At 41.6% G+C, this 25,208-nt stretch overlaps 1 protein-coding gene across 2 annotated transcripts in view; it reads right to left on the bottom strand.

Annotated features, from left to right (window-relative positions):
- Positions 1–25,208, bottom strand: part of DCAF11 (DDB1 and CUL4 associated factor 11) — a 291,457-nt gene that overhangs the window by 229,520 nt on the left and 36,729 nt on the right. For both annotated transcript variants that reach the window (XM_069238129.1, XM_069238128.1), the window contains exons 2-4: positions 15,036–15,160; positions 13,596–13,714; positions 12,327–12,391 (exon numbers count right to left, since the gene is read on the bottom strand). In XM_069238129.1, coding sequence (XP_069094230.1) covers positions 12,327–12,391; positions 13,596–13,714; positions 15,036–15,160 — 309 coding nt within the window. The remainder of the gene's footprint in view (positions 1–12,326; positions 12,392–13,595; positions 13,715–15,035; positions 15,161–25,208) is intronic.

Genomic DNA, 25,208 nt, shown 5'->3' with positions numbered 1-25,208 from the left:
CTTGAGTTTGGTCAAGATTTGTCCCATCATGCCTTGGGACTTCTGATAGACCCCCCAAGACATGGCTGATTGTGTCCTGGCTAGAAGCAGCCCCAGTGACCTCACCCAGCTGGCCCACAGCATCCCACCGAGGGACCCTCCCCCGACAGTCCTGTGCCCTTGCCACAGGGTGCCCTCTTTAACTTGTTCCTGGACCCTCATTGTCGGACGTGTTGCACTGCGAATCAGGATCCAGGAGTGGGGGGCACGAGATGGTAGACACTATGCTAGGTACATTAGTTAGGGGGTAAATGGTTGCCTGTGATTTTGAGGCAACCAGGTTGGCAGGTGTTGATGTGGGCACAGTGCGACTCCCTGTTGGTGTCTGACCAGGTTACCCAGATGGGCCAGACAAGTCCTCCACGTCCAGGAGTGTCCTCTTTACTGAGGGCTTCATCCAGGGGGTTAGTGGCAGTCTCTTCTGTGGCCTCTATGTGCCCAGTGGCAGCTCAACCTGTTGTTGCGAAACATACAATACTACTGGTTGTATTGTGATATCTACCTCCTACAGTTTAGTGTTACATTAAGCAGAGACCATGCAGAGACCATGTGCAAAGTTAAGCTGTAGTTAATCCTATTGTGCAGGTACCCAATGTATTGGTGGTATTGACATTGCATTTGTGAAGCATGCCAATTCCATTTAATCAAGCAGCTGCTGAGATGTGCAGATCATTCACACTTGGGAGGATACCAGTGCAGGCAAAACAGCGGCTAGGCAAGATATGGCTTGGCCCAGTAGGAGGCGTAGTTGAGTGTGATACAGGCAGACCCAGGAATTTGTTGTATATGTAACTGTGCAATGTGAATATGTCTGCTGCCAATACCATTCTGGTTATTCTGGTTATGCATCTTGAGGCTGTATGGATCATTGTTCTGCACACTAGGTAAAGTGCCATTCCTGTCCTCCAAGATTTCATCTTCAGTTAGCAAGTCAAGATTGATCTATGTTGACAGATATGTCTGTGATTTGGGCATATTCTGTGCTTGATCACTCTCAGGAGAGTATACTTCATCTGAGAATTGACAAACAGATGCATTGTAGCATGTGACCACTGTGCTGGTGGGTGGAGTTGGAGAAACAGTGCCTCCTGGGAGTTGCAGTCATGTCACTCTCTTTTCTACACACACTTGACAAATGTTATCCTCCCAGGAGGGTAAACTTCATTTGAGAGTTAACAAGCAGGGGCATTTGGACAAGTAGCCACTATACTGGTGGTTGGAGTTAGGGCCTCCTGTACTTTGGAGTCATGTCACTCCCTCTACTTCCCAACACTTGAAAAATAGTATCCTTCCAGGTGAGTACACTCCATTTGAGCGTTCATTAACAGATGTGTTTTGGCAAGTGTACACTGGGCTAGTGTTTTGAGTTAGAGAAAAGAGGGCCTATTGGGATTTGTATTCAGGACACTCTCTTTACTTCCCACCTATATACAAATGGCATCCTCCCAGGTGAGTAAACTTAATTCAAGAGTTCACTAACAGATAGGTTTCGACAAGTGAACCCAAGTATGGTGTTTTGAGTTATAGATACAAGGCCTCCTGGCCTTAGCAGTCATGTCAGTCCATGTACTACACACACAATACAAATGTTATTCACCACCCCAGATGAGTACACTTCATTTGTGGTTTACCAAACAATGGTATTTGGAGAAAAGAACACAGAGCTGGTAAGTGGAGTAACAGTAATAGAGCCTCCTGGCCTTAGCAGGCATGTCACTTCCTGTACTACACCCACAATACAAATGATATCTCCCCAGGTACATACACTTCAATTGGGAGATGCCAAACAGGGACATATGAACAAGTGAACACTGGTCTGGTGTTTGGAGTAGAGAAACAGTGCCTCGTGAGAGTTGCAGTAAGGTAACTCTCTCTACTACACACATTATACAAATGTTGGGTTTTTCATTTCTGTATGCAGACTGCATTTAGGTTTGGGCATACATTTACCTGTTGAGACATACCATGAGTCCTGGGATTATTAGTGTATGCTGAAAGACTTACAGGCCCACTTTGGACCAATGGCATGTAATGAACCTTAGTAGCTGTGCTGTTGGGTCCAACAATACAGCTTGACAGTATTTGCACTCTGATACTTGGGGTATTGAATGTTGGTAGGGTACATGATCAAGACAGTGGTTAAAGGTGAGCTTTGAGCATGCATGACATGGCATGGCATTTTGGTGAAATGTTTTGTTTTGTGACTTACCAGACTCCACTCCCCCAGGTATTCCTGACAAGCCCTCAGGATGCAGGATGGCCAAGACCTTCTTCTGCCAAGAAGAGAGATGTAATGGGCCACAGCTAGTCTTCTTGGCCTGCAGCTGGTGCCTGGAGACCAGGGAAACAGACCTTGCCCTTGAGGTCCTTCTATCTCTTCCTGATGTCGTCCTTTGTGCGCAGGGTGGTGCCTACAGCATTCACTCTGTCGACTATCCTGTCCCATATTCTCAGTTTCCTACTGAGAGGAGTGTGCTGGTCTTGTGCTCCAAACAATTGCAGTTCTACTCTTATGATTTGACTCATATTCTGAAAAACAGCGATTTGTTTAAAATGTGACATGGTGGAATGACAGTGACTCACAAAATAGGGGAAGTGTAAAAGTAGTGAATGGACAAAAGTGTTTGCAGGGTGTTCTATGGGATGGTGAAAGAAAAGGTGTGCCTAATCTATGGAGTGTTTGTGAAAAAAGTTGCTCTGGATTCTGTGTTTTGCATTGAAAATGCAAAGAATTGTGGTCTGTGAAGGGGTGTGTTTTATAGTGCCCTTTGCAGGTGTGACCACTATGGCAATGTGTGGCAGCTGTGTTGTTTTCAAATCCATTCAATGTGCAGTTGTCTATTGCTTTGCTGACTGCTAACCGCCGTGATTTGGAATGCCACCACGGGGAACTGTGTGCTTGTAATATGCTCGGTGTTAGGTTGCGATGCTGACGGACCTGGTGGTTGGACTGCCTATTTCCGGACTGCTGCGCCGCTGGCAGTCTCCCTTTTTTTCGTGGTCTTTGGTGGTCCTGCCTGTATAACTCATAATACAGCGGTCTGAAAGACCGCCAACGTGGCAGTCTTTTTGCATCTTCCAACATGGCGGGTTGGCGGTCCGACCGCCAAACTCATAATGAGGCCCTAAGTATTTCCCACCTCAAAAATGAACAACATATCATTATTTTCTACTTTTTCTATATTTATCCTGTTATCTATTAGAATTAAACTACGTCTGAAGCATATTCTGGATTGCATCAGCAAGCTTCTATATATATATTGCCTTTTCATATTTTCTCACCATTTTCTTGCATAGTTGTTTGGCTGTAGCTTATTCCTTCATATACCTTTCCCGTGATGAGACTGCAGAAGCACTATGATGAAGCTAGTGTATGGCAATACAATGTTTTGCTATGACTAACCCCAATATCACAAATGTATATCTTGCTACTTATCTACTTGTTTTCTGGACCATATCTAATGAAAATTGTTTGGAAAACACTCCATCCTCAGCATCATCATTGCACAGAGTCTTATCACTCCACTCCACCCGAAGTGAGCTACATGTTTAGAGTCATATTATGTATGCATGAGACTCCTGTTTCACCACACCCTGGGGAGCAGGAAGGTCTCACAGGATACTTCTTGTAGGGGACTTAAGTTTCAGGAGATCTAAGTATGTACAATGTAGGAAATTTAATTTAAATCAGTTTGAATCTGCCATTGCTCAAAATCGTACTCCCCTGCAAACATGCTCTATTCTACTGTGCAGCTGCAATAGTGTTTACTATATCACTGTCCCAATGCTGTCTTGCCTTTGACAGAATCCTTCCTCTGTCATCCTTTAAGGCTTTCTGGATAAGGGAAACTTGTCTATGGCCCTGCTCTGATATCAATAAGGGTCCCTGGGCCAGGGACCCTTCAGAAACATTTGGGACTATGTTTTCAATTGCTTCCTAAGAGTTCCAGACCCTGGGAGTGTTATCCAGAGCTCCCATAATCCAGAGCTCCCATAATCCAGAGCTCTCTGGTTACACCTGCCAGGCTGGTGTATTGTAAAAACTGGATGGGACTCACCCTGGAATGCCTCCTGGGCCTTCTGAAACGGGATAAAGGTTCCTCTGGGGTATCACTGCCGCATTCACTCCACTGCACCACCTACATTTTTTGACTCACCCATCTGAAGAGTTGTAGTCATTAACCAAAGGGGGGGGGAATATGCACCCGTTAAACAAATCAAGTATGGGTATCAAGCAAAAATGTATCCACTCATACGAAGGTATAGGAATGGCTCATCTTCAACAAATAATGCCAATGGTTATTTCACCCAGTTATCCTCATCTGAAAACCATTTGCCTGCATGTTGAAGCTGACCTGCTAAATACTAAAGTTCCAATTCGGGCATGGTCAAGCCTCCATCCTCCAACCTAACTTTAACCTGTCCAATTTTGCCCTGCTCCACTTACCTGCCCATAGCAGGGAGAGCAATAATCTATCTAATTTTCTGAATGTCTCTTTCAGTATAGAGCACATGATAATTTGCACTATATGTCAACATCTAGGCAGGAATACCACAAATGGACAAGATTAAATGGGGAAAAGCAAAATGACAACGAAGGAATGAACATCATCTCTTTAGAGGTTTTTTAAAAAGCTAATCGTGCATTATAGTAAGTATGTTTGTTCTTTGCTATTCACTCACATAGAAAAAAGCCCAAAAAACCTTGGCTGGGTAACAATAGCAAGATTTAGGCACTCTATAGTCATATACTGAATTTAAAGTTACTACAGATGTTAGATTTGTTTGCTTTCAGCAGTATAAGAAGTGACAGGTAAAGTTGTCACTGTACTCCCCTTCTGATAAAAACATAATTCTTTATGTCTCAGAGAAATTATAGCATGAAGGATATAAATCTGGGGAATGCCATTTGATCAGGATGAAGAGGGAATTATAATGCATACTCTTATAGATTTCAGCACAAGTAATCAAGATTTTTCTTTGTAACTTTTTGGGCAAGCGCAAGGTGGCTTTGTTTTGTGTATTTTTCTATTTTTTATTGATAGTTCAAAACATTACAGAAAACTCGTGCAACAAAACAAAGGGAGCATCTCAATGGTACACGTATTTATGCAGCCAACATTAAGAGGTGACAGTCTACATCATTTCGTAGGTCTAGTAGTCACTCTTTGAAAATAACACTCATTACATAATGGCAGTTAGTGTACAGGAAAGAGGAAGGGGGAGGAAGGAGGTCACCACTTAGCAAGGTCTCAGCTGAATAGTTCCCTTCTCACAGGGGGCAATCAGCACGTTCAAAGTATCACAATGGCATACAGTCCTCATAAGCCATCCTTTTGCAAGGAGCTACAGGCGCCAGATACAACGTCAATCTGATGCTCATGCAACGGGGGACACGCTCTAATCACCACTACCCGCCTGCGCTCTCAGGTGTCACTCGAGTGGGGCCAAGATACCTTTGGGTTGTGCACTCTCTGGCAATAGGTCCCAATAAGCTGTCAAGTGTTCCTGGCAGTATGCCCCGTCCTTGAGCCATACATCTTTTTTCAGAGTTAAGCGGCACCCCCAGCGAAGTGCCACCCTTTGCTTGGCAAACAGCAACAGGAGCGCATCAGGCTTCGGTGATCTGGCGGGATCTCCTTCACATACCCAAGTAGTGCAACTTGGGGCATGTGCTTCAATGGAGGATCAGTTATCTCCTCAAATTGTATCAAAGCCAGCATTCCAGAACTCTCCCAGTATCTAGGCAGCCCCAAGACTAGAATCTCTGTGTCTGCCACCAAACATCGAGTACAACGCGCATCCTCTCGGAGGCCCATTCTGTGCAGTCGTTCCGGAGTGTGATAGAGCCATGTGTAAGTATTTGAAGTGCATTAGGCGAAGTCGGTAGTTGGGGGACAGATCTCGTGCTTGGGCTCAACAGAAATGCCATTACTTCTCGGTGATGGGGCTGTCAAGGACGTCCGTAGCTGAAAGTATGTATATGTATCAAGTTGAAAGACATCTGGGCCTTGCAATGTTTGCTGGGGGTGGCAAAAGTGTCCCCGTGGTTGTGAGATTTAATTTCTGCTGTATGCTGTGTGTGCCAGCGTCCTGTGTGATGGTAGGCCTGATGGCCAACTAGGGGAAGGGAGGAGCTATAATGTAATTTCATCCAGACTCCCGCCTTAGACCATCCCATACCAAAATCGAGCATCTCACAGTGTCAGTCAAGGTCCCGGACTGTTTTGGGGGTTGATATAGCGCTAATTTGAGGGGGCATGGAGAAGCGTGGCCATGTTCAGGTGCCGTGTAGGGGAGGAATCAGGTGGGATACAGGCAGTAGTGTGCGAATTGCACTTGTGTGTAGTAGTAATAAAGGTCCATATCTGGCTCTGCCAGACAGCACTGTTCACATGGTAGTGTAAGAATCTCCCCAGCAATTTGGGGCTATTTCACAGCCCAAGCAACAGTTGTAAGGAGAAAGTGGATGCAGCGTCTGAAGTATTACGGCAGTGGGAGTGGAGTGGGAGGTTAAGAAATAGGTATACAAATTTAGGCAGTACAACCATTTTTGATAAAGCAAGCCTGCCAGTCATGCCTCTGCTCGATCTTCCAGCCAGCATATCAAGAGGCCATAATTGGAGAGCCAGAGAGTGTCCATGTCCCGGCTCAGCCACACCCACAGTATTTAATCAGTTTGGTCGTCCAGCGCAGGGGAAATTCTGACTCCACCTCCTGGGCTGCAGATGTAAGCGGAAATATTACACATTTGGACAAATTTATGGTGATGACAGAGAACCCCCACTAAACTGGGCGAATTCCCTGACTATTGGGACCAATTCTCGTGGGGGTATTTAACATAGAGAATGACATTGTCAGCATACATGGATACCAAAACAATATGGGGCAAGCAAGCCAGGCCCTGGTGGGAGTGGTGCTGGTGAAGTCTGACTGCGAGAGGCTCCATTGCGATGGCGAAAAGGATACGCAACAGGAAACACCCTGTCACATGGGCTCTCATTATCGTAATGAAGCGGATGAATCTGGGCAGCAGCATCACCTGAATTGTGGGGAACTGAATCCAATCCCACTCCATGTGACTGTCGGCCTAATCCGTTTCCGGCCATCTAGCATTGCTTCATCTCTTCCCAAAAGCAGGGATGATTTGTGGCAACCGGGCGCATGACATAAGGACTTCTCCGGATAATCGCAACGGATCAGATCTCATCCTTTTCTCTCAGTTATATTAGTCACAAACATGCAAAGACGAACAGAGGAAGAAAATGGTTCAATAAGATTTATTGAAACAGCTGTGTCTTAGATCAACTGACATGAAATGCAATAATGAGAATGATAAAACATAATAGGAGCAAAATGGTGACAAGGAAAGTGAAACACAATAAAAGTCCCACCATACTGTCACTATGAGTAATGTGCAATTCCTACCTAAGCTTTATTAGAACACAGCAGAATAAGCCTTAATCAGCCCTTCAGGATTCCCCCCTGGGAAGAACTCATCCCCCATACCTAAGCAAGGGAGCCTGTTGTCTATAGAGACACCATCCCCATGTAGGCCAGGAAACTGGTAGTCTCAGCAAGCAGCTGTAGCAAAGTCAATTAGCATGAGGTTGTGGTCATCTGGATGGAATCTCCCTCTAACGTGCATGGGACAGAGAAATGGTTTTATAATAAAATTGCTGATGTTCTGAGAAAATGTCCCCATGTAAGGATGTGTGTGTTTCTGTGAACATTGGAGATGCAGTGTACAACATGTGCCGGCAGCCCTATCTCGCTGCAGCCTTGAGGAAAGCACAAAGTGAAAAGTATGTCCTGCTAAGAAATGCAATGCTTTCCTAGGCGAAAGAACAACTAGATAAAGAAAATGAAACACCACAACGAATGTGGCCTTTTCTGAAATGATAAACATGAAGCAGAATAAAATGTGACAGAGCTAAAGGGCACAAGCACCAGGCTTAAGTACTAAAATAACATGCCCACAGACAACACTAAAAGGGCTATACAACAAACCCTGTTGCATGCCTTGGGTTACTGGCAAAGGAGGAGTAACCTGTAGTTAATGCGGATACGGTTGATGAGTTTGTATAACAGAGGTGGATGAGTTTAAGAAATCAAGAGCTGATACCAAGTCGAGCCAGCAGCGCGAAAAGGTATGGCCATTCCAATGAATCAAAGGCCTTTGTTTCTTGAATTGTTCTGGAATATTCATTGGTATGTCAATTTGACAAAACTAATATTCCTAATACTTGCAATAGCACTTTTTCAGGAAACATGTTTTTGTAATAAACAGATTAGGTTCAATAGTATAGGACAAAATGCCACTGGAGATCTCCCCTGGAGTGGCCCAATCAATCCAAGGAGGCAATAAGTGAGTTGTGCTTATTTATTAACCATCAGATGTGAATAACTACAGACATGTTTTTTAAGTGAAGGATAACCAATAAGGAATCAAATGTTTGATTATAATTAACATGCAAAGGAATGATCCCACACAAATAACCCAGCTATATCAGCAAGTTTGAGAAGGATCTCGAAAAACTAAGATCAATGTATCCTATTAAAATCATTTTTATTGTGTAGGGACCTCAATATGTGAATAAATCCAAGAGTATTTGATGACAATATTGATGATAATTAGCTCACATGAGGAATGCTCATGCGAAGTGGGCATGTTAAGCTAATATAAAATATTAAATACTAAATAGTCAATTTTGTTTAGCAAGACCTGCTCCTCCAACTTTTAGTAAAGGAATTTCTTCAGTGCTAAATGATTGCTTTTATATCAGCTGAACAGTCTACTATAAAAAATTTAAAAAACACGAAGTGGCGATCATTTTCCTATAAATGGATAAAAAAAGTTACTGCTATATTTAGAGTGTTATCCTCTAGGTTTAAGAACAGGAACTTAACCATTTAGCACTGGAAGGTTGAAAGAATTTCAAAGCAAGAAGTTATTTTATAATTTAAGTGACTTAGGTAATTGACCTTTAGTATAATTTGTATATACTGTATGGCAGCCCAAGTATTACTTAGCACAAGAGAAAAACATCAAGCAAAAGAATGGTTCAATATTAATTGTTTGAACCAAAAAATAAATTATATTTAAAAAAAAGGAGGGCCTATATAAAATATAAGGAACAGTTTATTCTGTCTGAATATTTAATCTTAAGGTATAAATACAAGGATATTAGAAAGGGAAAATAAATCTGAATATTATTGCATGGAATGGTTAACCAAATTACAAGTAGAAGCATCCAGAAAGTATGAAGTTGGTTACTTTTTCATTTTTAACTATTGGCTCTTCAATAGAACGTTTAATCCCCAAAAGTGATTGAATGTGGCATGTAACTATTATTTAGGCTTACTCCCTACCAAATCCCGTGCAACAAGAGATGGAGTATGAGGTCGTTAATGAACTATTACCTTTAACTAAACATATGAAAATAACTATGTTACGTATGAACTGTTCTACAGCTGCTGGTTCAGAAAACCAACCTGGACCGTTGCTGAAAAATAATGTGAAATGGTGGGGGTGAAGTGTTCAGCCCTATTTATCTTACATAAATAACTCTGGAAGCAAGAAAGGAAGAGATCTGGTAGTGACCAATCATTAAACTTCTTCATTAAAGGGACAATCATGGCATCCCTACAAATGATCTATTATTTTAACTATGTGATGTAACAGTGAAGACAGGCAATAAATGTGGGCCCAATGAAGAAAACTACCCTCTGAACAACGAGGTTTCAATCTGAGCATTCTACAACTGATCAGGGCTTTGCCTTACGGGCAACAGCTTGCATGTTGAGGGATCAGACGGGCAATGTAAGCTGCTGCTTCGTTGACTTTCTGGCTCCCAATGATCTAGCAAAAAGAGATAACTTCTTGAAAAACTTTTTATTGAGAAATATTCCTTATGGTCTGCCAAGCAGCAGGTACTACTTGACTAGATACAAAAGGCATTTATCGCAACTGATGTAAAAAGTGGTCTCAAGGAAGGGTGAGCGTTGGCCCTACTGTATTAGCTAAACAGCTGAAACTCATTCCTCCTCACCCAAAATGGGACGATTTCATCTAGCAAGTCGGCATTACATGGATAATATGGTTTATATGGACCACATTGCTGTGCGGCTGCCGAACAATCTTCACTCACTTGAGAGACTACTTGAGGATAAACACTGACAAAAGCAAAGTACTAGTATTTAGACGGAAGACGTTAGTGAGATAATCTTGTCAAGTGTCAAACTAGAAACAATTAGCTCGTACAATTACCCTGGATGAGTCATTAATTCTAAACTGGATTGGTTCTAACATAAGGATGCACTAAAAAAAGAATTTCCATAGTTATGGGAGGGGTGCAGAAATCTAATTGTAAGCACAGCAGTATTTAATTATCCTGTTGGTGTGAAATTATAGGACCAAGGTTATGCCTATTGCACTTCATGTGGCTTAAGTGTTGGCACTGGAGAACTTGGAGACTTTAGACCTACAATCTTTATTACGATTTCCCTCCAACTCAGTAACTCAGGCAAATTGCCTGAAGCTGAAAATAATGTATTTGTAGACTCTGACCTATACTCATGCCACAGAATTCTAAGCAGCTTTAAACCTGAGTATAAATGAAATTCCTTCATTTGTCGACAAACTTTAAACTTTGGGAGACTAAAAACCACTGCAATTCACTAAAACAGATTAGGTCTATAAATCTTTCACTTATAGATTATATTATATTAACTAATGAGTTATGGTGAAGTTTCAGCTTTGCACTGCAGGACAAGACAACTAAGTATGTGGATAATAACCAGGCTGATGATAACCTAAGCACCAATATAACTATTGATTATTTGGGTGCTCTGAAAGCTTATTCAAATCAAATACATTTTTCGAAAATCATAGAGTTTCATAGTCACATGCTGAACTCCAGTCTTTGGGTGCCACAGCAGACATTACAGCTAGACAGAACCACTAGGAACCATGATTATAAGGAATGTATAATTCTAGTGCACATGCATTCTGCACAGCTCGAAATGAGTTACTATGCATATTGTTCACAATTTGGGGAAAGATTGACGGCAGCAGGACGTTTAATTGCTCAAGTCCATGCCTTGTACTGAGTCAAGAATACTATTAAGCAAGACAGACCAAATCCTTCAATGCTTTGTTTAAGCCATTTGGGAATATACAATGTTTTCAAGTGCCTCACAGCTATGACCCACCTTGAACCTAGCGTACTCATCATCTTCGGAATTTCTACTCGAGTATATTAAAATAATAATAACAAGTCTTTATGGACACTTCATAACATACTTCTGCCACTTCTTTAACAAGTTACAGGACTTACTAATACTTAATGTAACAGTACTCAGTTAGTAAACTTTAGAAGAAGGGATGGCTACGATGACCTTGCTGTGATTTAAATTCATGACCAGTCATATCATGCAAATGTTAGCGAAGTGTATACACTCACTTAACTGACTTGCCTAATTACATCCAAAACAGCTACATTCAGGGACAATTCTCAGCCTCCCTCACCACCACATAAATTGTCATTTATCTTGTATAGCACCTCTACCGAAGAACAAACACACTATTACACTGGCCAGAAAAAACACAATACTTATGAAAAAGAAATACTACATCTCAGTGGCTGTGCCAACACGCGATGAGCATGCTTCTTTGTTTGATGGAAAGTATTAAAATAAGGCAAGACTGAATGTCTAAGTTCACAGCATTCTTTCTAAAGAGTGCCAGTACCTATACTTCTTCCAACAATGCATCAAAGATATTGATTCCATGGTTATAGGAACCCTCCAGCCCCCTTCAATATCAAACATAATGATGAATGTTGTACCCACTGGTTTAGCTGCAGCCCATCACGTTATGAACACTTTTCTTAGGTGTCCTGTTTTCTGACCAAGCTTAAACCTGCATCCGGAATTTCCCTAGTTGTGTGCTGTACCTGCATGGGGGTATCAGGTACAGCCAGGATCAGAGAGTAGCAAATTATATCAACATAGGCTGAGGCACAAGACAAGGTGTTAAGTTATTCACATTAGTAACCCTCCAAAGTCTTCCAAAGCTTATCTGTTGCACTCTAAACATTCATGAGCTTCACAGGCACTACCATACTAGAACTCGGGCTTCAAAGTTTCAAACTTCATTGCTCGGCTAAGGATAACTGAAAATAGTTTTGCAACCTACCCTAGTGACTCTGAACCCTACAGACATCCACTGGAGCATGTTTCTCATGCTTTTCATTCAGTTAAACATCCTCTCATGTGATACTTACTGTGAGGACATCTGTGATCGCTCACCAGCAGAGAAACTACTATTCCGGCAGCGGCCAGTTTCTCTCTGCAGACAGAAGCACAGAGAAGTAATGAGAAATGATTATAGTCCGTCATAAAATCTAGGGAGGGGAAAGAGAAAGAAAGGGGGAGACTAAAAGAGAAAGTCAGATGGGTGAAGAAGATCGAAAGAGGGGAGAAAGATGCAGACATTGTGCTTCCATTAATCTGAACTGTTAACTCAGATTTGGTTTGAACTGTACAAGGTAGGTGGAGCTCCCCAGGTTCCTAAATTTAGCATCTCAGTTGCAACCCAGACTGAGAGCTGATGTAAAATTTGAGCTTTATAACCTCCTTTTTCCTTGTTCTGGTCATAATGAAAAAGTACTACACAGTTACAAATGGACTTTGTATGGGCAGTCATTCCTTTTCTGGTCTAAGTGTTCAGTAAATTCTTCCAAGGGCAAAAAGAGAAGAGAAGGAATTAGGAATAAGAAGAATCCTGCTGGCCAACAAGGCCCTAAAACAGGAGACTGGAAGTAAACTGACCCATTCGGAAAAGGAGGACTGTCTGTACCTCCCATCAAGTTAGGTTTGGTCCCTGACTCTCTGGATATCCCTCAGTTTGCAAATGACTGACCGAACAAGGATGTCACACTTCAGAAAAGGTCCATGAAGAAGTTGGCAAGGCTTAACCCGACAGAAGTTCAGACACAGCAACATAGGGAGGTGCATTGGAAGTGAGATACAAGGTTCAACATGTGCACAGGAGACCTGGTAATTTCCACAATGAGCAGGGAATGCTTGAGCATAGTAGATTTTGTTATGTGTACTTTGCGTTGTAAAATAATGTTGTCTAGTCCTCACTGTGTCAATAAATACAATAAAACAATTTTAAAATATATATAATCCATGGAAATCATCAAAGTACATGAAAAGATTGTCCTGGTCAAGAAACTACTATAATGCCTTATTAAAGTCAGAAAGTGAAATATAAATGCAGATAACATATACAGGTGTCATATTAGCTCAGTTTCTCCACTAGACAGTCCTGGAAGAAAGAAGAACAAACCTAATCTATTTAAAGATTAAGGGATATACAGCTCTGGATTCCAGATGGACTGTCCGCTGCTAGAATAAGGCGGACAAAGAGAAGCACAGAATGACAAAGGAGATGAATAGAGATACAGATGGATAAGGAAGGAAAAAAGGTAAAGGAAGTGCCGGAGTACACAGTAAGAACATGAGACATACACCATGACATGATATACCTGGAGTAGGAGGCGTGGGATACTGAAGTGTGGGCCACTTCCCAGCTTCCCAGCAGCCAAAAGCACTTGGGTTTTAATCTCACTGTGGTCCAGCAGCATTGTGTCTGGGGTTGAATCCACTGAGGGAACAAAAATAGCATTACTGTTCCGTCCCCTTGTCTAATTCTCAGCATCTAGACACATAATATTACCAAGGGGCAGAAACTGCAGAGCACTGCTTACTCTAGCTGAGACAGCTTGAAGACTAGATCATCTGTGGTGAGAAATTATATTCTCTTCATCTTCCTCATTTTCCACCTCATCTGCACCACTCTTAGCCCCAAAATCGCAAATGAGAGCTAGGGTAGGAACTAGCAATCTAACAGGCATTCCACTCACCACACCGAGTACATATAGGGCCTGATTCAGACCTTGGCGGACGGCAGAGGCCGTCCGCCAAGGTTCTGCCGCCGAATGACCGTACCGCGGTCAAAAGACCGCGGCGGACATTCAGACATTTCCGCTGGGCCGGCGGGCGCTCTCCAAAAGAGCGCCCGCCGGCCCAGCAGAAATGCCCCTGCAACGAGGACGCCGGCTCAGAATTGAGCCGGCGTAGTTGCAGGGGTGCGACGGGTGCAGTTGCACCCGTCGCGTATTTCAGTGTCTGCAAAGCAGACACTGAAATACTTTGCGGGGCCCCCAGGGGCCCCGCGGCACCCCCTACTGCCATCCTGTTTATGGCGGGTTTCCCGCCATGAACAGGATGGCGGTAGGGGGTGTCTGAATCCCCATGGCGGCGGAGCGCGCTCCGCCGCCATGGAGGATTCATTGGGGCAGCGGTAAACCGGCAGGAGACCGCCGTTTTACCCTTTCTGACCGCGGCTGAACCGCCGCGGTCAGAATGCTCTCGGGAGCACCGCCAGCCTGTTGGCGGTGCTCCCGTGGTCGGTGACCCTGGCGGTCACCGGCCGCCAGGGTCAGAATGACCCCCATAATCTTTAAGCAATGCCAGTATGTCACAGGATTAACAGACGCTAAATACTTAGGAAATGTCATCAGCAGAGATGTGATTATACTTGGGTGGAAAGACAGCTGCGATTATGGCATTGCCTTTGAATGAATTGTGGGCTTTCTTTAATAACTCTGTCTAGTACCTCTGTTTCATTTCTGCCTGCTCTACCAACTGTACCATTCATCAAGATGAGGGCTAGGGAAACTTGGGTCACTACATTGCAGAGACTACATTACAGATTTGCATACTGCCCTCCTTCCTGGTCTTCTCACTCATCTCCAGCTGCCTTAAAAAAAGTACGAGTATTTACGGAATTTGTGTTAGTTGATCTGCTGCTACAGACTAACCTGACAGGGTTCCACAATCTGCATATCCAAGAGCCTCTCAGCCCCATTAGTTTCCCGCCCTATTCACCACTTCTCACAGCCACTCTCATACTCCAAACTTACCGGGTGGGATATAGCGGTCTCCAAGACGGCCCTCCCAGGCACTATCATCATCATCAGAATCTGAGAGAGCTTGAACAAGCTGCAGGCTGGCAGACCCTCCCCCCTGCACCAGTCTCACCTCGCCCCTGAAGGGAGAACAAAAAGGGATGTGTAGAAACCAGGTAGCAAAGGGGGTGAAAGGAGAAGCAGGGAAGAGAAGGGAGGAAAAGAGATAATGATCAGATAGTAACAGAATAAAGAAACAAGACAATTCATGGGTTATTAAAGGCCATTACCCGCATTTTACAGAAGTATAAACATGAATGTTAAAGATGAGGCCTCTCTTATTCCCCACCTCTTCCCCTGCACTTCCACCAAATTAAGGATATATTGATCTGCCCAGGCCCCATTCAAACCAAAAGGATTGGTAAATGAATGATCTTGGGAAACACAGAAAACAAAGTAGAAAAATAGAGCTGCACTTTAAATGCAAGGAAAAAAGAAATAGGCCTTGCAAGCAGCCATATCTCAAGTCCATTAAAAGACATTGAACAAGTTAGCAGAAAATACCTGGGCGCCATTTACTACACATTTGATTCAATAAACAGGTTTCGGAGAAGTATAAAAAATCAGTTGTTAGCCTATTGAATCCTGTTCACCTTGGCAATTTAATATTTGAATTTACATTGGGCAGTACATTGTAGTCCCTCTGGCCTACATCCCAGTCAATGTGCCCCAGGAATTAGTGGGCATGGGGCATTGAGAGGGAAACAAAGAGTGGGGCAGTAAAATCAGGACACTAGGCCCAACAGAGCCATGAGCATGCTTCAAAATACACATTAGGGTAAAAAATATAAAATATAAAAACTAGCGCTCAAAAATACAATTTTAAATGTTCTCAAAGAATCCCATCACAACAATGTAAAAAAATACAAAAACAGCAACAGTACATTATTGGTAAACACAACAGTGGAAAGGAAAAGCCAATTAAGAATGTAAGCAGCAGCACCTAGTTAAAAGGATATATGCACAAGAGAGTACACTCTTACAAACCAAAATTTGTGAAGGTTAGTACAAAAAACAGTTTGGTGAGGTAAGACATGAAGTGAAGTGGGTCGTATCTAAAGTTTATGCAAATCTCCAAGTTCACCCATCATGATCCCTCCATTCAGAGTCGCCTCTCCTCACTCTGTGGCTCAGTTCACGTCTCATTATTGCAAACAGGAGGAAAAGATTGCTGTAGAGAGAGAACAACATCATTTGGGAGGACTGTCTGCCTAATAGTGACTATCGCAAAGACAACAGGAGTAGCCAGGCCAGTATCCATGGTTTGGGGAACTCAAGAGGTACTTGGCAATCCCTTTGGCTGGCGCTGCCTATTATTTCTGTACCCCATGGGCGATACAGGTTTAGAAACTATAATACAACAATCATGCAATTGCCTTTAAATATCATGTCAATAAAATTAATAGGAAGTATTAACCTAAATATTCAATACACAGGTTTAGTGAAGCCTGTCTCAAGGAGCTCAGTTACCCAGGAGCCATAAGGCCTTTGATGCCTAGCTCGCACAATCTTACGGAGAAGCCTCACTAGCAGATTTGGGAAGCTGAAGAGATGCATTCCAAGACTTAGGAAGCTGAACTGTGCCTCAAGTACCCAGCTATCCTGAGAAGTCACTATCTAGCCAAATCTAGCAAAGGCTTTTGCTTTTCAACGTGGGGTAGTTTCCTGGTAGTTGCAGCAAGTCGATCTGACTGAAGAACTGTCTGATCTGTCTCTCGAGCCTCTAAAATTATGACTGAAGACCCTAAATTATAATTCCTGCTTGAGACTGGATAAGCCTTTGTGTCCAGTGGGTGTGCATGCTCTCTGAATTGGTGGTGTCAACTGAAATATTTAAATAGGCTGGCCAGTTTTGAGAGAAAGCACCGTGATGTGTAGCATTCAGGGGAGTCTCTGCTGTTGGTATACCCCACAACTGGTAATCAGTCGCCTTACAGAAGCACTGGACCATTTACAGGTCTAACTAGACATCCTGAAGTGCTATGGGACCTGTGTGGTGTGCTGCTCCACAGTGGGTGGTGGGAGTTTGGGGTTTGCTTATTTTGGGCTTTACATTGGGATATTAAGCCACATGTGGGCAAATCCACATGGATGTCTCACCTAGAACACAGGGATACAAAGAAATTAAGAAACACATATGCTATCTAACATGATATTCTGTTTCTTTATAGCTAACATCCATGTCTCATTCACTGGCTGTAAGTAAAACAGCAGTAATTTCATGTACTTTCAAAAGCATGAGAATATACCAGTTTTCCTACGAAAGGATACTATTGGCCATGTTACAAAAATGAACCTTTAGCAAATAAACACCATTAATGTTTTTAAGGCCATAGCTACGTACTAGAAAGTATTGGGATTCTTTTTTTGTATTTAGCATTCCTTGAGCATTTCCATTTTACCCACCCACTGATAAAAGTATAGCGTGCAAAAAAGTTCTGATGCCCTATCCAGGACAATGAATGGAGAACAACAGTTGAGGACTTTTCTTATATCTGTCTTAACTCAAACTGGTGTTAAATTTGGTGCAGTTTAGAACCGATCGTCTGGATGAGCACCTTGATGTAGCCATAAGTCTACCTTCAGTACTATACAAATCCCTTAGCCGAATAAATAAATATTATCATCAATAATCTTTATTTCTGAATTTATAAAGATCCATAGAAGATCATATAATATAAAATATCAATACCAAAAAAACAAAATAAATTCCCAGGAAACTGTCTGATTTTAACAGCAGCAGATAACAATACAGGTTACAGAATAACATATGAAATCATCATTCAGAAATAGCAAAATCATCATCGCAGGTTAAAATGTTGATTTTTTTAAAAAAGTGGTGCAATAAAAACCCTTGGTGGCGGGGCATAGAAAAAACAGAGTATAACAAAATGGAGAGTATCTTGTGGAGACACACTATCGCAGCCACAAGGTCCTAAATTTGTTCCCTCATTCCATTTCTTAGGTAATGCTAACAGCCAATAGAGCTGATTCAACCTAACCGGTGTCAGCAAAAACAATGATTACAATAAGATACAGAGGGAAGATAAGGTTGCAACATACATTTTTAGGAGTATATACACTCAAACAGAAGGTTTGTGTAATTACTGACCTTCTCTGTTATTCTGTCATAAGAACAGAAAAGCTTTCTGTGTTCAATTTAGATCTGTTTCCCTCGTCAGCTCAAGGCTGTCAAACAGATCGTTACAGTCAAGAGAAGAAAGAGCTTTGAAGGAATCTGAACCAAGGTATTTTGTGTGCATTAACCCATCTTAAGAGTGGATAGAGTACAAGTGTATAAGATCAATAATTATATTTGCTATTTCTTTATGAACAATATACCCAGGGGTGCACTGTGGAATGCTCAAAAGATTTCCAAGACATATGCTTTCAACTACCTGAAAAGTCAATATATTTCCTTTTATTGCTTCCATTAGCAACTTCAGAGGTACATTTTGCATGATCGATCTTAAGAAGAGCCTGTAACAGTTTCTTTCAAAATCCGGAAAGTGAGTCATTAACTCTCACAAAAAAATTATTTTTGTGTCAACCAAGGAAGCCAGGTATGCGCGCAATCAAATTGAACTCCTAAGTAGGAAACAGTATTAACTTTAGCCAAAGCATGTCCTTGAATGCAAAATGTTCTATATCTAGTTGACCTAGACCCCCACCACCATCACAAAAGACTTATTATAGTTTGTCACTAGATCTAATGTGCCCATAAAGTCCAATAACATTTGCAATCCCAGCACTGTTTTGATTAAAAGAACCGCATTTCCTGCATACATTAATGTGGGGAGAGGATGTCTGCCTACCATGGGAAAGTCCTGATCCAACAGGTGCTTTGCTAGAGTGTTGACATATAAAGACAACAAGCATTTGCATTGCAATAAGTCTCACATTTGCGAGAGTTAGAGCTATTGGTGTTGTAAATGCATAATTTGACTTTTTTTGCCACATAAACTGGTCAACCCTGCCTCATAATTTTGTCTTTTCCTGCCACATAATTCCACTGAGCAAGCATCTCTGCAAAACCATGCATGACAAAAGTGAACTTTTAATGAGAAAAGGTGAAACAAGAATTGTCAAGGAAAGGGTATCACAGTGTTGTGTAGGTTCTCATTAGGGTAATGAGGCTACTGGATTTGGCCAGTAGGATCGCCTGGGTTGTGGGTACTGAGTACACTTCCACACCAGGTGACACCTGTCGGCCTAATCTGGGGTTTCTGGCTATCTAGCCGCGCCCCATCTCTAATCGAGATGATTGTGGCAACAGGGCTCATGGTAAGATAGACTCCCCAGGGAATCGTAGTACATCAGATCTCATCCCTTTCTCTCATGTGCAAAGATCTCACTCAGGCAAAGACAACGGAGGCAGAATATATTTCAATAAGCATTTATTAAAATATCTGCATCTTAGATAAAGCATGTCCATAGCAATAATGTGGATGATGAAAAACAATAGGAGCAGGCATGTGACTAAAAGTGCAAAACACAAAAACAGTCCTACCATGCTGTCTAAATAGGGGAGTGGATCTATAACCCCTCACCTACGCTAAGTATGAGCACAGCATATTAAACCTAATCTGCCTGTCGGGTTTCCCCCTGGGAGAACATTATCCCTCATACCTGGAAGAGAGGCCTGAAGTCTAAAAAGACACCATCCCCATCTGGTTCAGGGCTTGGTCATCTAAGCAGATAGCTTTAGCGAAGCTTGCAGCCATCAGCATACAGCCGTGGTCATCTGGCTGGAATCTCCCTCTAACGTGCCTGAGATGAAGGGATGTTTTATACTAAAATATCTAACATTCTAAGAAATGTTCCCCAAGTAAGATTCACAAAGGGAGAAAGCAGAAAGATGCAAGAGTGAGCGGAAGGAGCAGGGAGTGGCTGTAAGTGGATTAAAGAGGCCCGAGAAGGCTTCAGGATTATGCTGCCTCAGTATTCCATACTCACACATTGAATTCCAGCAGCTGGTGTTTCAGAGGAGAGCTTTGAGCACCAGCACATTTTTACTTACAAATTAACCACTGAGTCACTATAATGCTGAATGACACAAATGCTGCTGGCCGGATGAAGTTACAGTATGAAGGAGTAGAGGGGGGTAAGGAGAAAGTGGAAACATGAGATACACAGTCAAGCACTGAAAGGGAGGAAGAAGTATTAAAAGGGAGGACGTGGTAGAGCGGAAGCTTACACGTAGACGTAACCTTCTCTGGCTGTTCTCCCTCACAGTACCTGATAAGCCCGAAAGGGAATGGCTGTCCTGCGAGCTGAAGCAACTTGCCGCTAACGCAACCTACAAGGCTCTGTCTGAAGGAGGCTGACATAGTTTCAACTCCATTTATGCTGTCCTGTGAACTGAACTATGTCTATGACAAGCCATCAGAGCAATGGCTGAAGGAGGGTGACCCAATACCTCTTTGTGCACATTGTATCATTACAAATACAATGCATTACTTTACTAATTTATAAGAGGCTGGTGAGACAGTGTCCTGACATGGGTCACTGCAGTGACATGACTGTAGATGCTGCTTTAGCTGCTCAATACATGTTAGGTAACTACTTACATAGTTCAAAGCTTGCATTAGCTATAATTAGGTGGCTGGTTTTCAATTAGAAAAGGAAAGGGGGAAGAGTTCTCACTTTTAACATGTTGCTAATTAAGGATGCTTGTAGCTGAGAGACCTTTCCAAGGCTGCCATCACTAGCCTGACTAGTGTGCTAATCCAACAATCTGGCACTCCAGCATGTAATACTTTTAATAATCTGCCAAGAATCCTACAAGTGGAAGGACAATGACATTTTAAACAGCAGGAAACTTCCTTACCCGAGGTCATAGGACATAGATTACGATCTACTTCTTCAACGATTCCATCCACTAGAATAATTTTTCTGTGCTCTGAAAACGGAGGCTTCACTAAATACCAAAGCTCTGGTGCATGCCATTTTTACAAAGAGAATCCAGCAATGCGCCACAACACACATTTATAGTGTTTCATGGGCTATGGCATTTGATTACAACATAGGGGTGGGTGCGAGTCATGATAACACATCATGCAACTTGCGATTTAACGCCACTTGGAGAAAAGGGGGAAATCACTCAAATATGGCAGAGTTTGGAAGGTGTGTCAAATGAGTCCTTAGATTGCCTTAGTAATAATCTTGTAGATCAGATCTATAGAGTAAGAATTCTTCAGGTGAAACTTGCAGTTATTAAAACTCAAAATGGAGGCACTGACAAGGGATGTAACAATCTAAAACAAAAAATACATGCACTACATTACATTTAACATGCCACAGCATCAATAATTTAGATTTTCATGATTTCAAAAACTTGTGTGAATGTTCAAAAAACTATTTATAGTTTCTAGAACCAGTAATGGTTTCTGCATGGACTGTGTGATCGGGCAGAGGTCTAGGAAATATGGGGAGGTCCTTGCCTGTTCACGGTTTTCTGAGAAGACAAAGGGGTCCAAACGCCAGGGGCAGTGAACAGAGGCTAGCTCTTTTGATAGGTAACATCCCCTATACCATAGGCCCCATGTGCAACACATGGACCCAAGACCTGAGTCCTCTCACAGAGGACGACTGGCAGAGGACCTGGTATCTCCAAGGGAGGCTGCTACTGTGGTTCAATGGTGTACCATAAAATTGAAATACCTTCACCTGGCATATTTCACTAGGAACCAATAGGGTGTTGGCATTCTCTAAATCATAGATGACTTTAATAATACATTGGATGTGCACTGAAAATAAAGTATATGGATTATCCTATCTATGACAGGATAAAAACAAATAAAAAGCAATATCAAAATGTAAATTCTTTTGACATGGCAAAAGAATTAGTGGTTTCGACAAGCCCAAGGAGTAGCCATGGGCTCTCGATTTTCACTGTCATATGCCAATCTTTACATGGGCTTATTTGAAAGAATGCACATCTGGCAAAAGGGCCCTCCAAACTTGACTGAGCATATTCTTTTTGGAGGGAGATATATTGACAACATATTATTGATTTGGACGGGATCTGTATCATTAATTTTGGAATTTTGCAACTATGCCAACACAAATAACTGTAACATACAAATGACATATGAATTCAGTAAAGATTGCATACATTTTCTGGATTTGGAAATTTACATTATGGGAAACATAGTCCAAACAAAAATGCATCGGAAACCTACTGCATGCAATGCTTTATTACATGCATTCAGTAATCATCCTAATGCCCAAATATCGGCCATTCCTTTTGGGGAGATGATTAGGTTGAAAAAGGAATTGCAGCCAAACGGAATCAGTAGAGCTGGAGTTGAATCTTTTGAAAAACAGATTTCTTCAAAGAGGCTATTCAAAGCGCCTTTTAAAGGCCACTAGGAAGATTAACAAACTACAGAGAGCATCGCTAATGAAAGACCATAGTAAAACAAAAGCTAGTCCATTGCGAAAATCAATATCTTTCTGTACATCGTATAGTCAAAATAGCCATGACATTTACAAAATTTTATGCAAACATTGGAAGATTTTACATACTGATCGCACATTATTGAATGTATTACCTTCTAAGCCAAAAATGATCCATAGGAGGGGTAAAACCCTCAGATTTGGTTTGTAAAAGCTACTTACCTCTGATAAAGGAGAAAACAGAAACTTGGCTCCCTAATAATATTTGTGGGTTTTACAAATGTGGACATTGTAATATGTGCAACATACCTCTATGCAAAACCTTAGATTTCACTTTCAATGGGAGTAACACATATAAAGTGGAGACATTTATAAATTGCAACACCAAATTTGACGTTTATATACTGTTATGTCAATGTGGTGAAATCTATGTGGGCAGTACCATCAGGTCCCTTAAAGAAAGGCTTCAGGAACAAATGCGTTTCTTATGCAACAATGATTTTACATCGCCCTTAGTACGTCATATTAGTTAAAAGCATGTGGTATCAGAGCCCCCAATAATCAAATATATGGGTATCAGTCACACTCCTGTATACCCTAGGGGTAGTGATAGAGTGACAGATCTCAGAAAAAACGAAGCTAGATGGATCATCAGACTTAAATCTGTAGAACTAGGCATTAACATAGATGATGAAATGCACTACTTTCTATGAACATCATGCATAGGATGATATATGAATATTGGTGGTAAGATAATGAGGTCATTGTTACTGATGAATGGATATATAAAACGGTTATGTAAGGCCTTATATCATGCATACAATATTCTGACAAATCTCTTCATAATTTTGGTTCAAAATTGAAGGGCAAGTCCCTTAATACCGTTAATGTTATGCAACTTTAGATTTTGTATGGTAGCATTTTCACATATATTTATTGCACATCTCCATAAATAGAATCTGTTTATCACCCTATAGATACACCTGGGTTTCATTAATCTCCATCTTCTTTCCATTGACTATATTACTAACAACAACTTACTCTAAGGAACAACTGTTCCTATGGTTGGAAGTTCTGTATATGGTTCATATGAGCACTTAGACTATCTGCATGATGCATTTGATGCTTAGATATCTCATTTATTACGTTAGGTATTCCTAAATTATACTCATCGAAATAGCCTTACATTTTCATTATGAAGAAAGAATAGGGACTAAAATATAAGGGCACTTTGTTACAGTTTTTTGTGTTATAGATATATTTGTATATTACTATTATTCTTTTTACAAAATCGCCAACATTTCATTGTATGATAATGGTTGGTTTTGTATAGATTGGTAACATATAAAATTATATACAAATTAGCTGGCGGGTTTGCAAACTGGTCTTTTATTTGGATGAGGTTAGATTGTATATATGGAGCGTCGAATATGAACAATAAGCATCTCTGCATCATTTTACTGAAGCGCTGATATTACAAAGTATGTAAAGCCTGCCTATCACAAAATGGCTGCCACATTAATGGTAAACATCGGTTGGATTACATGTTTCACATGACAGCACACACTCTATGTGTGGATTGGTTAGCGGGTCTTTTCAAGTCCGTATCTTGCGGTGACTAGGGTTTGACTATACACATAACGCGCCGCTTCCGCTGCCGATGAAGGTCAAACAAGTTATTAGTGACAGGTAAGAGTACATATAAAAAAATAATAATTGTGTGACGGTACTGCGAAGGAAATGATGTTTTCGGTCTTGCGCAATATTTCTGTAAAAAATTAGCCAACGCAATTACGTGGCATAGGATGAACCAAGTTTAATTTATCGCTGTGGTGACTACTAGTGAGCAAGTATATTTATATTCAGATTTTGCTTTAATTAAGGCCAATGGCACGCTTTTAAGCGTTGCGTGCAGATGGATTAATATGTTTTTAACGTTTTTTGTTTCCATCAATTTGGATCTTGATTAGATATACAATACACTTTTCATCCTTGGCGTGGTCTCCCTTAACTTTTTGCCTCTGTTCCCCAGGTTGCTGCTGTGTGCTGGACTCTGATTTTACGGTTTTGTTACTCTGGGCACTTTACTTCTGCTAACCAGTGCTAAAGTGCAAGTGCTCCTGTTTAAAATGTGTACGTAATTGGTTCTCCATGACTGGCATATTTGTTTTACTGTTAAGTCCCTAGTAAAGTGCACTAGAGGTGCCCCGGGCCTGTAAATCAAATGTTACTAGTGGGCCTGCAGCACTGGTTGTGCCACCCACACAAGTAACCCTGTAATCATGTCTCAGACCTGCCACTGCAGTGTCTGTGTGTGTATTTTTACACTGTAAATTTGACTTCTAAACTTTCCCTTTTCTTACATGTAAGGCACCCCTAAGGTAGGCCCTAGGTAGCCCCAAGGGCAGGGTGCAGTGTATGGATAAGGTAGGACATATAGTAGTGTGGTTTATTTGTCCTGACAGTGAAATACTGCCAACTTCGTTTTTCACTGTTGCAAGGCCTGTCTCTCTCATAGGATAACATGGGGGCTACCTTTAAATATGATTAAAGTGTAGATTCCCCTAGAGAGTAGATGGACATGTGGAGTTTGGGGTCCCTGAACTCACAATTTAAAAATACATCTTTTAGTAAAGTTGATTTTAAGACTGTGCGTTTGAAAATGCCACTTTTAGAAAGTGAGCATTTTCTTGCTTAAACCATTCTGTGACTCTACCTTGTTTGTGG

Source organism: Pleurodeles waltl, chromosome 6 (genome assembly GCF_031143425.1).
Source record: "Pleurodeles waltl isolate 20211129_DDA chromosome 6, aPleWal1.hap1.20221129, whole genome shotgun sequence".
Taxonomy (NCBI): Eukaryota; Metazoa; Chordata; class Amphibia; order Caudata; family Salamandridae; genus Pleurodeles; species Pleurodeles waltl.
The sequence above is the reverse complement of the archived record's forward strand: the minus strand, read 5'-3'. Positions and strand labels throughout refer to the sequence as shown.